At 50.9% G+C, this 16,015-nt stretch overlaps 1 protein-coding gene and 1 long non-coding RNA gene across 3 annotated transcripts in view; one reads left to right on the top strand and one right to left on the bottom strand.

Annotated features, from left to right (window-relative positions):
* The window catches only part of CASTOR2 (cytosolic arginine sensor for mTORC1 subunit 2), a 59,616-nt gene extending 54,736 nt beyond the window's left edge, over positions 1–4,880 (bottom strand). The window contains exon 1 of the mRNA XM_068565794.1: positions 4,658–4,880. Coding sequence (XP_068421895.1) covers positions 4,658–4,770 — 113 coding nt within the window. The 5' untranslated portion in view covers positions 4,771–4,880. The remainder of the gene's footprint in view (positions 1–4,657) is intronic.
* A 323-nt stretch (positions 4,881–5,203) lies between these two features.
* LOC137750000 (uncharacterized) overlaps positions 5,204–16,015 on the top strand; it is a 308,698-nt gene continuing 297,886 nt past the window's right edge. Inside the window, exons 1-3 of one of the 2 annotated variants that reach the window (XR_011070344.1) lie at positions 5,204–5,377; positions 6,185–6,259; positions 6,720–6,852. This is a non-coding gene — a long non-coding RNA (uncharacterized lncRNA). Of the gene's footprint in view, positions 5,378–6,184; positions 6,260–6,719; positions 6,853–16,015 lie in introns of those variants that run through there. The other variant, XR_011070343.1, reaches the window with a different exon arrangement.

Genomic DNA, 16,015 nt, shown 5'->3' with positions numbered 1-16,015 from the left:
CCCCACCTCCCAGTGGCCACAAACTTCCAGGCAGCCGGCCCCAGCTGCAGCGGTGGATCCTGATTAGTTCACGATAGTCTCATTTCCTGTAACTGTGACTGGTGGAGGCATGCTCATGTGCCTAGTTCTGACCAATGAGATGAGAGTCTGCGTATGAGGGGGTGTGTTCCCAGAAAGGTTTTCTCATAGACCCTGGGAGGCAACAGCCCTTTCGCTTCCCTGAGTCCTCGCCACCCCGTCCTGTGACTGCCCATAATGCCTGGAGCTGCCTCAGCCATTCCACAGAGCCAAAGAGAAAGACCGGGCCCTTGATGACATCACCAAGCCTTTAAGTTACCAACCCTCAAACAGCCGGATTCATGACCTCATCGCGCAAAGTTCATACTTCTTATTGTTTGGGCCAGGTTATTTGCAGCCCAAAGGAGCCTGCTGATATTCCATGGTTGGTCACATTACATCTTTTTGAGATTAAGCCCATCATACCAGAGGAAGGATCTGAGCTCAGCTGTGCTCTCAGGGAAGACTTCCTGGAGGAGGTGAGGCTAAAATGGAATCTAAAAGAAGGAGCAGGTGGACAAGGGGGGTAGGGCAAAGAGCAACATTCCAGGCAGACAGACAAAGGCCTGAGGCTAGAGACACTATAGCGTGTGTGTATGCACGCAAATAATCTTTGTGGCTGGGAGCCATGTGAGATGAGACTGGAATGGTGGGGTGGGCTGCGGCGGGCCCTTGGCCAGGCTACAGAACCTCAGGCTATCACAGGGCGAAGCTCTGTGGTAGCCTTGATTTTGCTCAGCCAGGATCTCCGCCTCCAGCTTTGTGCCTAGAATAAGTGCACTCAGCCTGCCTTCTGCCCCCTATTCCAGCCACACTCAGATGCTACCCCAAGAGTTGGGGCAGGGGCACTGGGCCTTGTTTCTCCAGGTGTGATTCAGCCTGCCGAGCCTCTTCCAGCCCCCAAGGCACTCAGAAAAGACTCTGGCTGGAATCTGGGTCACTCTGCACGAGTCAGACATCCATCAGATAGGCAGTTACTAAGTGCCTACAAAGCAGTGTGCTAAGCACAGCAGAGAAAGGACCTGGTTCAAATCCCAATCCTGTTTCTTCCCAGCTGTGTGACCTTGAGCAGGCCACTTTACTTCTCCAAACCCAGTGTCTTCATCTCTTTGGAACAGATGGTAAAATCAGTGGCAGCTCTATTATCTCTGGTACTGGAAGTGGGGTGGGGGGGAGGAGGAAAAGATAAAAAGATGCACAAAAAGCTTCCTGAAAGTAAGGTTTATAATCTAGGTGGTGGGAGAATAAGACAAGCAAACGATATACTGTTACGGAAAAAAGTTCAGAAGTGATGAAAGGTTAAGGGGAGGAAGTAGAAAGTCTAGATGGGAAGTGATGAGGGACACGCATTCCTGGCAGAAGATAAGGCCCACAGAGGCAGGGCGGAAGGGATGCAGAAAGATCTACAGGTTCCATCCCGTGCTCCTAAAGCTTTAGAACAGTACGCTGCAAATACAAGGGCTGGACATAACTGTTGAATATGGGTGTCATTGAACCTGTAATAGCAAATCTCTAAGCTTGAGCCAGAAAAATGCTGATTCAAATCTGGGCTCTACCACTTACAGCATGACCTTGAATGAGTCACTTAACATTTGAGCCTCAGATTCCTTCATTGCAGATTCCTTCATTCCACCTAATTCACAGAGTTGTACCGTGGCATATGCAGGATACTGAACCAGGATCTGGCTAATTCCTATTTTAAAGCCCTAAGATACAGTGCCACCTCCTGCAGGAAGCCTCCCAGGCTCCCTCAGGCAGTCCCCCAGATCCTTCTGCTAGCCCCTAGGTACTCCCTTCCCTGCTGTATTGTGATCGCCTCTTCTTCCTTTCCCACCAGGCTCTGGGCTTCAAAGAGGAGGAGGCAGGGTATCTCAGCATCTCTTGAACCTAGCTGCACCCGCACACGGAGTGGGCATCTACTGATGCCACATCCCTCCCCAAGCCTCCACCCAGGTAGACATGAGAGGGAGGAAGTGACTAAGTCTGCTGGGGGTGGAGGGAAGAGGGGTTCATGAAAGTTTTGGGTGATAGCACTAGATCTTGAGGGTTGAATAGTAATTTACTGCTGGGGGGTGGGAGGAGGAGGTCCCAGGGAGAGAGAGAGAGAGAGAACTAAAGCAGGGAGGTGTGAAGGGAAGTAAATTGTGGGTCACACAGTATTTGCCAGAGAGTGACTAAAGATGAGAATTCTGGCTTCAGATCCCAAAGGGTCTCAAATGCCATGCCGAGGATTCACCCTTACAGGGAGTGACTGAAAACTTGTAAACAAGGCACAGTGACAAAAATGACAGGGCTATGGGCCACCACTTGAGGGCAGGTACTGATGGAAGAATCAAAAAAAGGACCAAAAGTTCTACCTGGATGACTGATCATTGAAAATTGCTTAAATAATATATCCACACCCCGCTACCCCTTATACTTGCAGAAAAGCCAATTCCCACAATCATTCCATGCTACACACACACAACAGCTCTGTGAAACCTAGGGGGCCAAGTGGTGCTGTCTTCATTACAGATGGACAAAGTCAGAGCCAGAGAAGGAAAGGGACCTTGCCATGGTCACACAGGCAGTGAGGGGGCTAGTTACAACCTGAAGCCAGTGTCCTGGCCCAGAGTGCTGGGGAGGCAGGCCTTTGGCCATTTGACAAATGTGCTCAGCACCTTCTAGGGCCAGACCCTGCACACATGGAGATGACCTTTGACCTCTGAGTCATCTTGAGACTGGACTGGTCACCTGGGCCTCAGACCAGCTGCCTCTTGCAAGAGTGGGAGAAGCGGGACCCACTGAGGGGTGCGGTTTCTGTGGTCAGACAGGTCAGCAGGGGCTTACCCCCAGGACAGGCCTATCTATGAGTCCTCCAAACTGGACCCTGGGCTGGGGGCTGGAAGAGAGCCAATCCCTCCGTAAAGGGAAAGGGGCAGAGGGAGTGGCCCTCTGCTGCCTTTCTAAGAAGCCCCCAAATGCCCCCTCCTCCCAGCACATAGGCCCCGCACAGCAGCAGCCTGAGTCATCATCCCGGTGGTTTGAATGGTAGCCGAGAAATCAGCCAGGGGGCTGCCTGGGGCTGACGGCCAAGGGTTGGAAAAACAAGGCCATTTTCTCTTAACTCCAGCCTTGGAATCTCAAGAAAGCCTAGGGGGTGGGGAGCAGAGTGCAGGTAGATGCAGAATGGGTGGGTGTCAACAACCAGACGGGGCTGGGGTGGGGGGCGAGGACAGGGCGGGGGGGGGGGGGGCGGGGAAAGCTCAGAATCCGAGCTGTTGGCTTTTGTTTTCAAATGACCTGTTTAATAATTACCTTTGCAAGCAAAGGAGCCAGGGCCCAGAGAAGGTGCGGATTCCAACCCTCCAGACCCCAGCAAGCAGCCAGAGAAGAAAGTAAACAAGATGCCACTGGCTCTCATTCCATCTCGCAAACAATGGCGGGACTGAGCTGCCCGCTCACACACACACATCGAAGTGAGATTTCCAGGGAAGAACTTTAACAGGCAGATAAGAGGCTCGGACTGAATTATTTCCCCACATCCCGGGAGCTCTCCTGAACTCAGCACCCAAGCGGGGGGGTAGCCTAGGGGCCCGGCATTTTAACATTAACCTTGACCTGTAATTTATTCATTCATTTTGCAGAGAAGGAGAACTACCTCTGCCTCAACGCCCGGAAAACCCAGCCAGCAACAACTTCATCTCTTTCAACAGTCACAATGGTGGACAAACAAGGGATTTAAGTTACAGCGGCTAGCTTGCACTCACACTCCACTGGGCTAGGGCTCCTTAAAAAAACACCACCCTAATCCAAGCACCCACCGGGGCTCACAAAAGTCAGACCCTGACCGGCAGTGGGAAAAATCCAACTTGTTTTTTTTTTTTTTTTCAACCTCCCAAGGCCTTCAACTATTTTTCCTCCTGCAGCATCCAAGCCCAGCCTCAAGGCAGAGCCATAAACACGCCTGCTCCTCCCTCTTCCACGGTTCGGCAACCGCCCCCCCGCCCCCCCCCCAAACCTTCCCGGACCCAGAGGAGAAAGAACCACAGCGACCCTCACCCGCAGCCCCCTCCTCTGCCCTCCCCCAGCCGCCCGCGCCGTCCGCAATCCTCGTAGGCACCTTGAGATAAACACCCACTAATGATTTTATGATTTTCTGCTCTGGGTAGCCGCGCTCAGCAGAATCCCTTCCCCCGCCCAGGCGACGGGGGCCGGCCCAACAGAGGGATTGGGGGATGGGGGGGCGTTAGTTTGTTTTTTACACTGCCGCGTCTCCACACCTGTTTTTCATTCATTCATTCGTTCGTTCATTCATTCATTAGCGGCTTCGTCACAGCTGCCTCCCCAGCCCTCTGGATCTCGGGGAGAGGATGGGAGGGGGCTAGGGTGGGGGAGACAGCGGCAGGGGTGCATCTTGTAGGGAGGGTCGGGGGGGAAGGACCCTGTTGGAGGGCATTTTGGGTGGCTTTGTCAAACACAAGACGAGCGATGCGGCGGGGGCGGGGCGGGGGCGCTCCCCGGGGCTCGAAGTTGTTTTCCGAGTCGCGGCGGCGAGGACAGCCGCCCGGGTGCGCCTCTTTGTCTCTCCCCGGCCGGCGCCGCGTCCCCGCGCGCTCACCTGGTCTTGGAGGACAAGAAGGCAAGTTTGATCAGGCCGTAGGTGAAGAGCGGGATACTCTCCTTGGCGACGCTGGCAACTTGCAGCCGGTGCTCCAGTATGTGGAGTTCCATCGTCCGCCCGCGCTCCGCGGCAGCTCATCCGCGGGGGGCGAGCCGCGGCCCCCGCCCCCTGCACGCCCAGCCGGCACCAAGCGCCGCGGGCAGCCGGCCCGGTGACCGGGAGCTCGGCCCCGGGCGGGCCGGGGCGGACAAAGGGGAGGCCCGCCAAGCCGCAAGGGGCCGCGGGCGGCGGGCGAGGGCGGCAGCGCTGGCGGAGCAGCAGCGCGCGGCGCCCGGCGCGGAGAGCAGCTGGTGTTCGCTGTAACAAACAACTTGCCACTCAAACGCCGGCCCGCTGGGCATGCGCGGCCGCCGCGGGGCGTGCCGGGACTTGTAGTCGCGCGCCCCGGGCGCCGGCGACCGCTGATGTCAGGGGCTGGGCGGCCGCCCTAGGGGCCCGCCCGATGCGCTTGGGGAAAATGCTGGAGCGCGGGTCCCCGCAGGCCCACAGGGAGGCGGAGGGCAGAAACGGGGGCCTTTCGAGCCAGCCTGAGCCTGAGTGCAAGCTCTGTCCCTCAGAGCTCGGGACTAGGCGCTTTTGGGCGCAAAGCGAGTCGCCCACAGAACTCGCGCGCTGGAGGAGACCTGAGTCTGGGAGGGGAGAGATTTGGAGAAACCGGTAATTACAGTGCAGAGAAGCAAAACAGAGAGGGGTGCGGGGGACAGAGATGGGGCCTTGGGGGGTTTCCTGGAGGAGGGGACATCCAGGCTGGGTTCTGAGGGATGAACGGGAGCTCGCTGAGGAGGGGGAGGGGACGCGCGGGGTTGGAGGCCAGCAGTCTTCCAGGCAGAAGGAACAGCGTGTCCAAAGGCACAGAAGCGTGAAAGCCCCCACGGTGCTGTGTTTGGCTTTGTTGGAGCGGAAAATGTGAGGGAGGAGAGGCAAGAGATAAGGCAGGCGCAGTCACCAGGAGTCCGGTCGAGATGGTCATGTGTGCAGAGCTAATGAGGTGGCCGTTTATCCGGCGGGAGAGAGGGTGATGGGGACTGAGAATTAGGGAAAAGTCCGAAATACACCCGAAGGGCTTCCCACCCCCGAGCCGGTGTGCCCGTGACTACGTCCCGCAACGGCTCCCCCTTAATGGCTGACTGGAATTTTGAAATTTTCTAGGTTAAAGTTACTGGTGCTCTGCTCGTTGGCAGAGTAATTTGGGGACGTGATGGGTCAGGTTTACCTGCTGGGCCCGTCTGAGAACTCTCTTGGAGGAAGATTCTGGTCATGCCCTCTCACATTCCTCTCTCAGCCCACCTCTGTGAGGTAGGGACACATCAGGCTACCGCATTTCCACAAAGGGCCTTGAAGCCTGCAATCTGGTGGCTCTTAAAGCGTTTTGACCCCCTTCCCGGTTTACTTTCACGAAAGAATTTATCACCATCTAATAAAGAATATTCTTTTTTGTTTTGCTTGTCTGTCTCCCTCTTCTAGCATCTCAGCTCCATGAAGGCAGTGGTTTTTGTCTGTTCTCTGCTGTATTCCCAGTGCCTGAAATGTGGCTGGCAGGTGAGAGACATGCATTCAGTATTCATGGAATGCATAAATGCATACATCTATTCCTTTAGCATCTAGAGGCCTAGAAGGCCCAAAAAGAAATGCATTCAGGGGCCAGGCAAGTGTGAAGATGTGTGAAGCAGCTGGGTATCAGACAGTTGGAAATGGTACAGGAGAAGGGTGGCCAACCTGAAGGCATAAAATTTATTAAAACAAGACCCCAAAACCAAAAAACCAACAGGTGAAACCAAACAAACAAGGCTAAAGGCAGGATTTGGTCAGTTTTCTGACTTCTGCTTTGGATGGCCTAAGTCAGTAGTTTTTAATCTGCAAGCCATGACCCATGAGTGGGTGGTGAAATCAATTTAGCAGGGCATGACTAGCATTAAAAAATAAATAATACTGAATAGAAAATTACACAGAGCTTTGCACATAGTATGGGTAGGTTACTATTATCTTTTCTGTGTTCCAGGAAACTTTCGTTTTGGCCACACATGTACGTGTGGGCACGCAGGCATGTGTGTGCGTCTCTGTGCGTGCATGCACTGGATCTTTATGCAAAGGTATTTCTTTTTGTGCGTCTTGGTCAAAAACATTTGAAAACACTGGGCCTTCTAGTTAATCAAGCCAGACTATTGTAAAGTTTGCAAATTTAGACCATGTTGGTTGGATTTATAGAATTGCTTTCACTGAGCTATATTTGGTGCTTAAGATTTCTGTGACACTGACACCTGAAATGAATGTTGGGATGTTGAGCAAACTGACCTCTAGGTTGCCAAATCCAGAGGATGGTTTCAGGCTGGGGCTAGGGTGAGACATTCACTCTCAAGGTCATGCAAGTACTGGCGTGGCATGTTCTCATGGATTTCACTCCTCTCTTGATTCCTTAGCATTGTACTCTTCTGGTCCTATCCTGGTTCTTCTGGTTTTCCCTCTTTGGTTTCTCCTCCGCCCAACCCTAAAATGAGCAGAGGCCCACCTGGTGTTCCTGCCTATAGTGTATTTTTACAGCAGTGGCTGCCAGTGAATCATGCCTCCTGGTAAGCCATCCCACACTGACTTTGGGTTTGGCCGTGTGAATTTCTTTGGCCAATGAAGTCTTACCTTGGTAGCACATGTACTTGGTAAGTCCTGCGCATTGAGACTTGCCCACTTGGATGCTCCCCTGAGGCCACTATGCTGTAAAGAAGCCCAAGTGAAAGTTAACATGGAAAGAGAGGCCCAAGTGTTCCAGCTGTTCCAGCTGAGCCCTGTCCCCTGCCGACAGCTGGCGTCAACCAGACGTGTGAGTCTTGGACCTTCTAGCTCACTGTCCAGATGAATGCAGCCCCATGAATGAGCCAGGTGAAACCAGAAGAGGAGCTACCCAACCAACCTATAGAAGAATAATAAATACAGCTGACCCTTGAACAACGTGGGTTTAAACTCCTCGGGTCCACTTATACACCGTTTTTTTTTGATAGTGGATAATGGAGTGCTGCAAGATCCACGATTGGTTGCATCTGTGGTTGTGGAGCCGTGGATATGGAGGAGCCACGTATATGGAGGGCCATCTATAAATTATAAACAGATTTTCAACTGCAAGGAGGGTCATCATTCCTAATCCCCTCCTTGCTCAAGGGTCAACTGCAGTTGTTTTTAGCCACTAAGATTTGGAATCGTTTGTGATGCAGAAATACCTAGCTGATACATTCCCTCAACCCTCATCTTCTCTCACTCTGTGGGTGGACTCAGTCTCTGGCTTCTAATATTTTGAGGGCCCGCAAATTGACAGTTCTAGCTCAGAACATGTTCCGGAGGCCCTGACTCACATATCTAACTTCCTAGTCGTTGGTGACATTCACCTAAAGGTTCACAGGCTTAACCAGCCTAACCTGTTCACACCTTACCTCATCATCTAACGCACCCCAGCCCTTTTCCTCTTCCTCCTGTAGTTTCTGTCTTGGTTGATGACATCATCGCCAGTCCCTAAAGTTACCAGCCTGATATGGCATGTTGTGATTTCCAAGATGGTCGCAACAAGATTTTTTATTCTGCGTGCTCTCCTGGCAACGTGACATTGATCATCAACCCATTAAGAGGTGGGTCAATGTTCCCTCCTCTTGAATCTGAGCAGGCCTGTGACCACAGAGGAAACAACACCTGTGACTTCTGAAACTCGGTCATAGCTGCTGATCCTGTTTCCATCTGGTCCTCTTGGGACATTCACTCTCTGAACGCCTCTGTCATGCTGTGAGGAAGCATGGGCCACGTGGACAGATCACAAGTGGAAATTTGTTTTGGTTTGTTAGGGCTGCATAACAAAGTAACACAGACTGGGGAATTAAACAACAGAAACTTACTGTCTCACAATTCCGGGGGCTAGAAGTTCGAGATCCAGGTGTTGGCAGGGTTGGTTCCTTCTGAAACCCTTCTCCTTGGCTTGTAGATGGCCACCTTCTCCCTGTGTCCTCACGTGGTCTTCTTTCTGTGTGTGTATCTGTGTCCTAATCTCCTCCTCTTATGAGGACACCAGTAATAATGATTAGAGCCCACCCTAATGACCTCATTTTAACTTAATTACCTCTTTAAAGACCCTATTGCCAAATACAATCATATTCTGAGGTAGTGGGGGTTAGGACTTCAACATATGAATTTTGAGGAGTGGTGGGCACAGTTTGGCCCATAGCAGTATTCCAGCCAGCAGCCCCAGCTGAGGTTTCAGCTGACAGCCAGCATCACCACCAGACCTGGGAAGAAACCTTCACCTGACACAAATGAGAGATCCTGAGCAAGAACCGCTCAGCTGAGCCCAATCAGCCTCTCATGAGAGATAATAATAAAATAGTTATTGTTGTTCTAAACCACTGCATTTAAATAGCAATAGATTATTGGAATATTCTAGAATCATCCTGGTCGGTGGTGGTGATGAGGGGGTGGGGGACAGGGGAGAGCTGACCAGGGAATTATCCTGGTCAGGATAATTGATACCTCTTGCTTCCCCGCTCCCCCATCTAATCAGTCACCAAGTCTTAATGATTTTGTTTACTGCACACCTCTGTAACCCAGCCTGTCTCTTCACCTTGACCATCATGTTCCCACGTCCTAGATTGTTACAGTGGCCTCCTAATGTCCATTCCATCCTCCTCGTGTTGCCAAGGTAGCTGTTCTATGCTGTGGCCCTACCACCTGTAACTCTTTCAGCGACCATGGCTCTCTTAAGAAAACCAAGCTCAGATCCTCCATAGATGGTCTTAATGTGAAGGGAAGGAGGCTTCCTGCCTCCTAGACCCACCCTCTCCAATATGGTAGTCATTGGCCAAACATGGCTATTGAGCATTTGAAATGGAGCTAATGCCATGAGAAACATAAACTTTAATTTTACTTCATTTTAGTTAATTTAAAATTAAAAACTGATACTCAATTCAGTTATTGGAAAGCATTCAAGTATGTTTGGAAATAACTGCCAACTGTCCTGGTTTTCCTGGGACTGAGCTTTCAGGATGTGGAACTGTGAGTTTTAAAACCAGGACTTGGGTAAACAGGGATGAGTTGGTGACACTACTTTGAAACAACTTGGTTATGGAAATCTATGAAATCCAAATACAGATCAAGTGTTGTGGATGAGAATTAAGCATCTGAATGGAGATATGCCATAAATGTCAAATATATTCTGGCTTTCAAAGACTTGGTATGAAAAAAAAAAAGTAAAATATCTCATTAAAAATTTCTTATATTGATTACATGTTGAAATGATAGTATTTTGGATATTGGGTTAAATAGAATATATTATTAAAATTAATTCCATCTATTTCTTCTTTACTTTTTAAAATTCAAAGTCACGTATAGCTTGCATTATATTTTTATTAGGCAGCTCTGCTCTAGAGCAGTGGTTCTTAAACTGTGGCTGGTGTCAGAATCACAGGGGCACTTGGTAAAGATGCTGAGGCCCAGGCCCTGTCCTGCTTTGAGGAGCCTGGGTCTCTGTTCTTCATCAGCTCTCCAGACCTCAATCACTCTGCTGTGGTGGGGTGGTGTGTGGGAATGTAGATGCCAGCAACCCCTTTCTTCTTAAGTCTGGGGTCTCTGGACCTAAGAAAACAATGCCCAAGAACCGGCAGGACTTCTTGCTCTGCCTGGCTAAGGCCTAGTGTGGGTTTTACCAGCATGGGCTGCTCAGATGGCATAGGAATGGAAAAAGAAGAGAGGGAGGAGACGGCCAGGAGAACTAAGGGGCATCTTTTTCTGGGGCTCTGATTCTTTCTGGATCCTTCTCTAGTCCTTAGGTGAGCTGACCTCAAATATCTTTCCCTGGGTTTGACAAACAACACTGAGGGCCGTGGGGAGTCACTGAAAGTTCTGAGCCGGGGAGGAGCCCGATGAAATGGATGCCCTGTTGGCCTATTCTGAGGGACCCCAGGCCCCAACCACCTCCCTTTCCCACACTTTTCCACAGGACTACAGGAAGAAGCGATTTCTCAGATTCTTTGCTAGAGATGGCCCCTCCCACACGCTCGCCTGCACTCCCACAGGAAAGGATTACTGGTCCCCAAAGTGCAGTGGCCTGAATTACTGTAAACTGTCACAGCTTAATCGCCATCAGCCATCATCCTGGTCTCAGGCAGAGGCTCTTCCTTCCTTGGTGCTCCCAGGCCTGCCCAGCCTTGCCAGGAGCCCCCAGAGACCAGGTCCCAGCTCTGTGCTGCAAATCCACACTTAGACACTAGGTGTCACTCAGCCCCACCAAGGGAGAGAGTGTGCGGTATGGGAAACCAATCAACCAACCAACCAACCACCCAACACTGCATCCTGGAGAACCAGGCCTAGTCTGAATTTGGCCTCTATTCCATTCAGTGCTGTGCAAATTACATCTTTCTTTGCTTTGGTTTCCTCATCTGCAAAATGGGCATAATGGTGCCTCTCTCATAGGGCATGTATGTGTGGGGATTAAATGAAAGAACGCCTTTGGGAAAGCCTCCAGCGCTGCTCCTGGCACTCAGTAGATGCTCAGTAAATATTTGTTGAATGAATTAATGAATTAATGCGTGGATGGGCAGCTCTTTGGCAGTCTGGCCTCAAGGGCAGGCCCCCTCCGTGGTTTCTATTCTACTCCTTCCCGGCTTGTGGCTCCCCGCAGTGAAGGAAGAAAGTAAGGAAATGGGTGTGTCTAGGGCTTCTCCTTGGTGCCTGCATGTGCCTCATTGCATCTGATTCCCTGGAGAGGTAGGGATTCATATGCTCATTTTACACATGGGGAGACTGAAGCTGGGGGAAGGTCAGGAGGAGAGGACCTGAGGACACAGCTTTTCTTGGGTCTCCCAAGGGCCTGCACCAGGGCTGAGAACACAGTGCTACTAAAGGAAGGCCCACTGGTTGAGTCAATGAGTGAACATCAGGCACCGTGATGACACTGAGTGCCCCATCCCCTTTCTTGTGACATCCTTGGGCAGGGCTAGGGCAGGACAAGAGGCACCAGAGTCTGTCTTCTCTCTCTCTCTCTGTCTTGGATTATTTCCTTTCATACCGTCCTTCTGCCTCCTCCCCTTCTATTCCTTAGCCTGTGCCCTTTCAGCAGTATTTTCTCCTTTCTTTCCCTTCCTTCCTTCCTTTCTTCCTATCTTTCTTTCTTTCTCTTTCTTTCTCTCTTCCTTCCTTCCTTTCTTTTTCTTCCTTCCTTCCTTCCTTCCTTCCTTCCTTCCTTCCTTCCTTCCTTCCTTCCTTCCTTCCCTCCTTCCTTCCTTTCTTCTTCTCTCTTCTCTTTCTTTCTTTCTTTCTTCCTTTCTTTCTTTCTTTCTTTCTTTCTTTCTTTCTTTCTTTCTTTCTTTCTTTCTTTCTTTCTTTCTTTCTTTCTTTCTTTCTTTCTTTCTTTCTTTCTTTCTTTCTTTCTTTCTCTTTCTTCCTTTCTCCTTTCCTTTCCCTTCCCTTTCCTTTTCTTCCTTCTTTCATTCTTCCTTACTCCCTGCTTCCCTCCTTCTCCCCCCCACCCCCCCCACCTTTTGTTATAATCTGTGACTGAGGACCAGACTGCATAGCCTCTAAGAACCAAAAGGTTGACATGCTGGAAGATAGAGGCTGAGGGGCCTCCGCACCCCTACCATTCACACCCCAGTACCTCAGTTTCCTCATCTGTAAATTGGGTTGTTTTAAGGACTTGGGGTGGTATGTGTAGGTGCTGAGTACAGGCCTGACCGATGGGAAGAGCCTGATGGGTGTGAAGCGTTTCTGATGTTATTTCACCTGTGCCTAAGGCAGGCCTCACTGCAGCTCTTTAATGTCCTGGGAACTGATTCTGGAGAGCATCAAGGTCTGAGATTCTGAAGGTATGATTTGGGGTAAATTGTGCATCAATTTCGTGATCACTAAAATGCAAGTGTCTGGATGGCTGCTTCCCAGGAAAGTGGTGAGCCATTGATCATTAGGTTGTTGAGAAAATGACAGCTGAGTCCTGTGGAACTAACACACAGCCTAATTTGGATTGTAAGTTCAGGGAGGGCAGGGCTGGGATGATGTGTGGCCTTCCCCGGGGTGGTGTTCATTCAAGGCTTGTGGAGTGACTCAGGATGCACATGTGGTGACTGGCAAGTAGGGGTGGCCTGAGGGTCCCGAGTGACCCTAGATCCAAAGTAGCCCCAGAGTTCCTTCTCGGCAGGTCACAGGAGAGAGAGCTGTATCCAGGACATCTTTTTGCACATTGCAAAGGTGATTTGCTCTCTTGGGAAGGAATCTGGTCTCTTTAATATCCTTTGTGAAGATGCAGAAACATCTGCAGTGGAGACTGCTGGGATTGCTCATGAGATATTAGCCACATCTCTGTGAAAAGAGCAATTTATCAGAGGACGTTCCTTCCAGTGACAGAGAACCTTTCAGAACTTGATTGCACTTAATGTACCAGCCTTTCCAAAGTATTTTATTCCACCCTCAAATGAGATAATGAAGCCCTTTAATTTACTGTTCAACTCCCAGACAGAGTGAGCTGGTCAGGCCCGAGGAGACAGAAGGCTGGACCCAGGCTCAGGAGGCCCAGTGCACCTGGTGTGTCATCATGGCCTTCTCAGCCTGGAGCTGCCCATCTCCTGTTGGGAGGTGGCCTGGAGCCCCAGGCAGCCCAGGGTAAATCCCAGTCTTGCAGTTTTCTTCCTGTGTGTCCCCAAGCCAGTCACTTACTCTCTTGAAGCCTCGGTTTCATCATCTGTAGAATAGGGATGGATGATAACACTGGCATGGCAGGGTTGTGGTAATGATTAGGGAGGATATGGCTAAGAGGGCAGTGTCTGGCACTGGGTAGATGCTCAATAAATGGCAGTTGTCATTGGGTAATGAAGTCGAGCCCTGAGACCTCAGAGGAAGTCGTTCTTGCTGCTGGTCCTGGGGAACGTTCACATCCATGGCTCCGCCCTGGAATCACACCATCAGCACCAAATAAAACAGCCTTCAAGGCCTTCACCTCCTGCTTATCTGCCCATCCCATCCTGACCATTTCAGTGGATCTCACCCGCTCAGACAAATAGATGATGGATGGATGGCTGTAAGAACTCAGCCATGGGCAGCGTCAGAGCCCATGCTGGACCTTGCCCAAGCCTCCTCCAGCCTCTCGTTTGGTGCAAGCCCTGGGTACGTCTAAGGGGCCTCGTTAGATGTGTGTTGATTACAATACCCTCCCCACAAAGCAGTAAAGTTGATCGCTCTTACAATATCAGTGTGTTATGATACTTTTCCAAGGATGCAAGTAAAGCATTCTGAGAAAGGGATGTATTTTCTAATTTGCCCAGAGGTCATTATAGATGAATGGTTTACCCTTTTTCCCCGCCTGCCCCAGTGGCCTTCCCCAGCTCAACCTCACGCTCCCCTTACAGTAGGATTCTGGCATTTGTCCTCTGTTTCCTGCTCTGGCCTGGGGGACCAGCCAGGTCTTGCACTGTTGGCCTCATCTCGGGCTGGCTTTCTGACCGGCTCTTGTCTCCTTCCCTGGGACTCAGGGCCCAGATGGATTCCTGTCAACGTCCCCTCCTCCCCTCACTCTGTACACATAGCTCTCACCCTGCTTCTCCTGCTCTGACCTTAGCCTCCCTCCTGATCATCATCCAAACTCACCCTGTGTCTGTACTTGTGGTGGCTGATAATGGCCCTTAAAGATATCCTAGTGCTAACCCCTGGAACCTGTAAATGGTACCTTATATGGAAAAGGGGTCTTTGCAGATGTGATTAAGGCTTTTGAGATGGGAGTTTACCCTGGATTATCCAGGTGGGTCCAATGTGATCACAGCATCTTTACAAGAGAGAGACAGAGGGATATTCGACACAGACTGGAGAAGGTGACGTGAACACAGAGGCAGAGATTGGAGTGATGTGCCTGCAAGCCAAGGAATGCTGGCCACCATCAGAATCCAGCCACCAGGATTCTCCCCTGGAGCTTCTGGAGGTAGCACAGCCTTGATGACACCTTGATTTCTGCCCGGGAATACAGATTTTGGATTTCTGCCTTCCAGACCTGTGCGAGAATAAATTTCTGTTGTTTTAAGCCACCAAATTGGTGGTCATTTGTGACAGCAGCCATGGGAAACTAGATCAGTGTTCATCCTCTCTGGGGAAATCCTTTGCCTGGTCCAGCTTAGCTCTTGGCCCTGACTCTGTTTTGGTCCCCATGGTCCTGGCCCTGAAGGGAGCACCCTAGCTCTTCGGATGGGCCTGGACACTTGATGCTGCAGTGCCAGATCCCACTCCTGACAGGGGGTTTGGGGACCTTAGGATCAGCTGCATAGGTGTTATCTGCTGGCAATCAACCACAGGACCCACTGGGTGGTAGGCCCTCCAAGAGAACCTTAAGCTTATCCCTCCTCCCCTATAGAATAATCAAGGCTCATTATGGGTGGGGAACAGATCAGACAGTTCAGAAGAGCATTGGCTGAGGTCCTACCTTGTGCTAACTATATGATGGATGCTTGATATACATTGTCTCTTCTATTACCTTTCTCCAGTCTGGGGATAAAAATGGTAATCAAAAGTATTCCTCTGGCTTATTTCCTTTCTGCTCTAATGGGACCTCTTTGCATTTCAAAGTTTCCAGGAGCCCTAGGGGGGTCTCACTAGTGCTCACTAACATTCTTCCATCACTTCTTATTGCCATTTTCCTCCTCCTATGATTGACTTTCAAGCTGGGATGGCTGCTCTCAAGCTTTCTGCTGTCTCCTTCCCCCTTGCTGTGGCCCCGGCTCCTCGAAAGGCCGAGGACCTCTCTAGGATGAAGGTTGGTTCCGCCACAGCCCAGGCCTCTGAGCCTAAAAGGGAGTTTCCTCTCCCCACTTGTCCCTCCAGGCTTGCTCTCCATGGTCACACAGCTACAAAATGTGCCATGTCAGCTCTCAGTATTGTGCAGATATCTTAGGGAAAGGGCTTGCCACAGATTGTATTCTCCCAAAAATGGAAGGAACGATGTCTCCCATCCCACATGGTCTTCCTACAATGTGACTCTGACGCTCCTTCTCCTCGGATACGGATGGATTTGTGACTGTGGCAGAAGTGACACAATGGGTTGTAAAGAGTGTTGTAGCTTCCACTGGTTTGCTTGGGATGCTTGCTCAGGGGACCCAGCCACCATGCTATGACGAAGCCCAAACAGCACATGGAGAGGCCCACTCGGAGAGGAACTGAGGTTCCCTGCCTATGGCTTGCGCCCACCTTCCAGCCATGTGAGTGCGCCATCTTAAAAAGTGAACGGTCCAGCCTTAGGCAGCCACCCTAGCTAATGCCGACTGTAGCAGAGATGGGCTGTCCCCACTGAGCCTTGCCCAA

Source organism: Eschrichtius robustus, chromosome 16, assembly GCF_028021215.1.
Source record: "Eschrichtius robustus isolate mEscRob2 chromosome 16, mEscRob2.pri, whole genome shotgun sequence".
Lineage (NCBI taxonomy): Eukaryota > Metazoa > Chordata > Mammalia > Artiodactyla > Eschrichtiidae > Eschrichtius > Eschrichtius robustus.
This window is presented reverse-complemented; position numbering and strand designations above follow the sequence as displayed.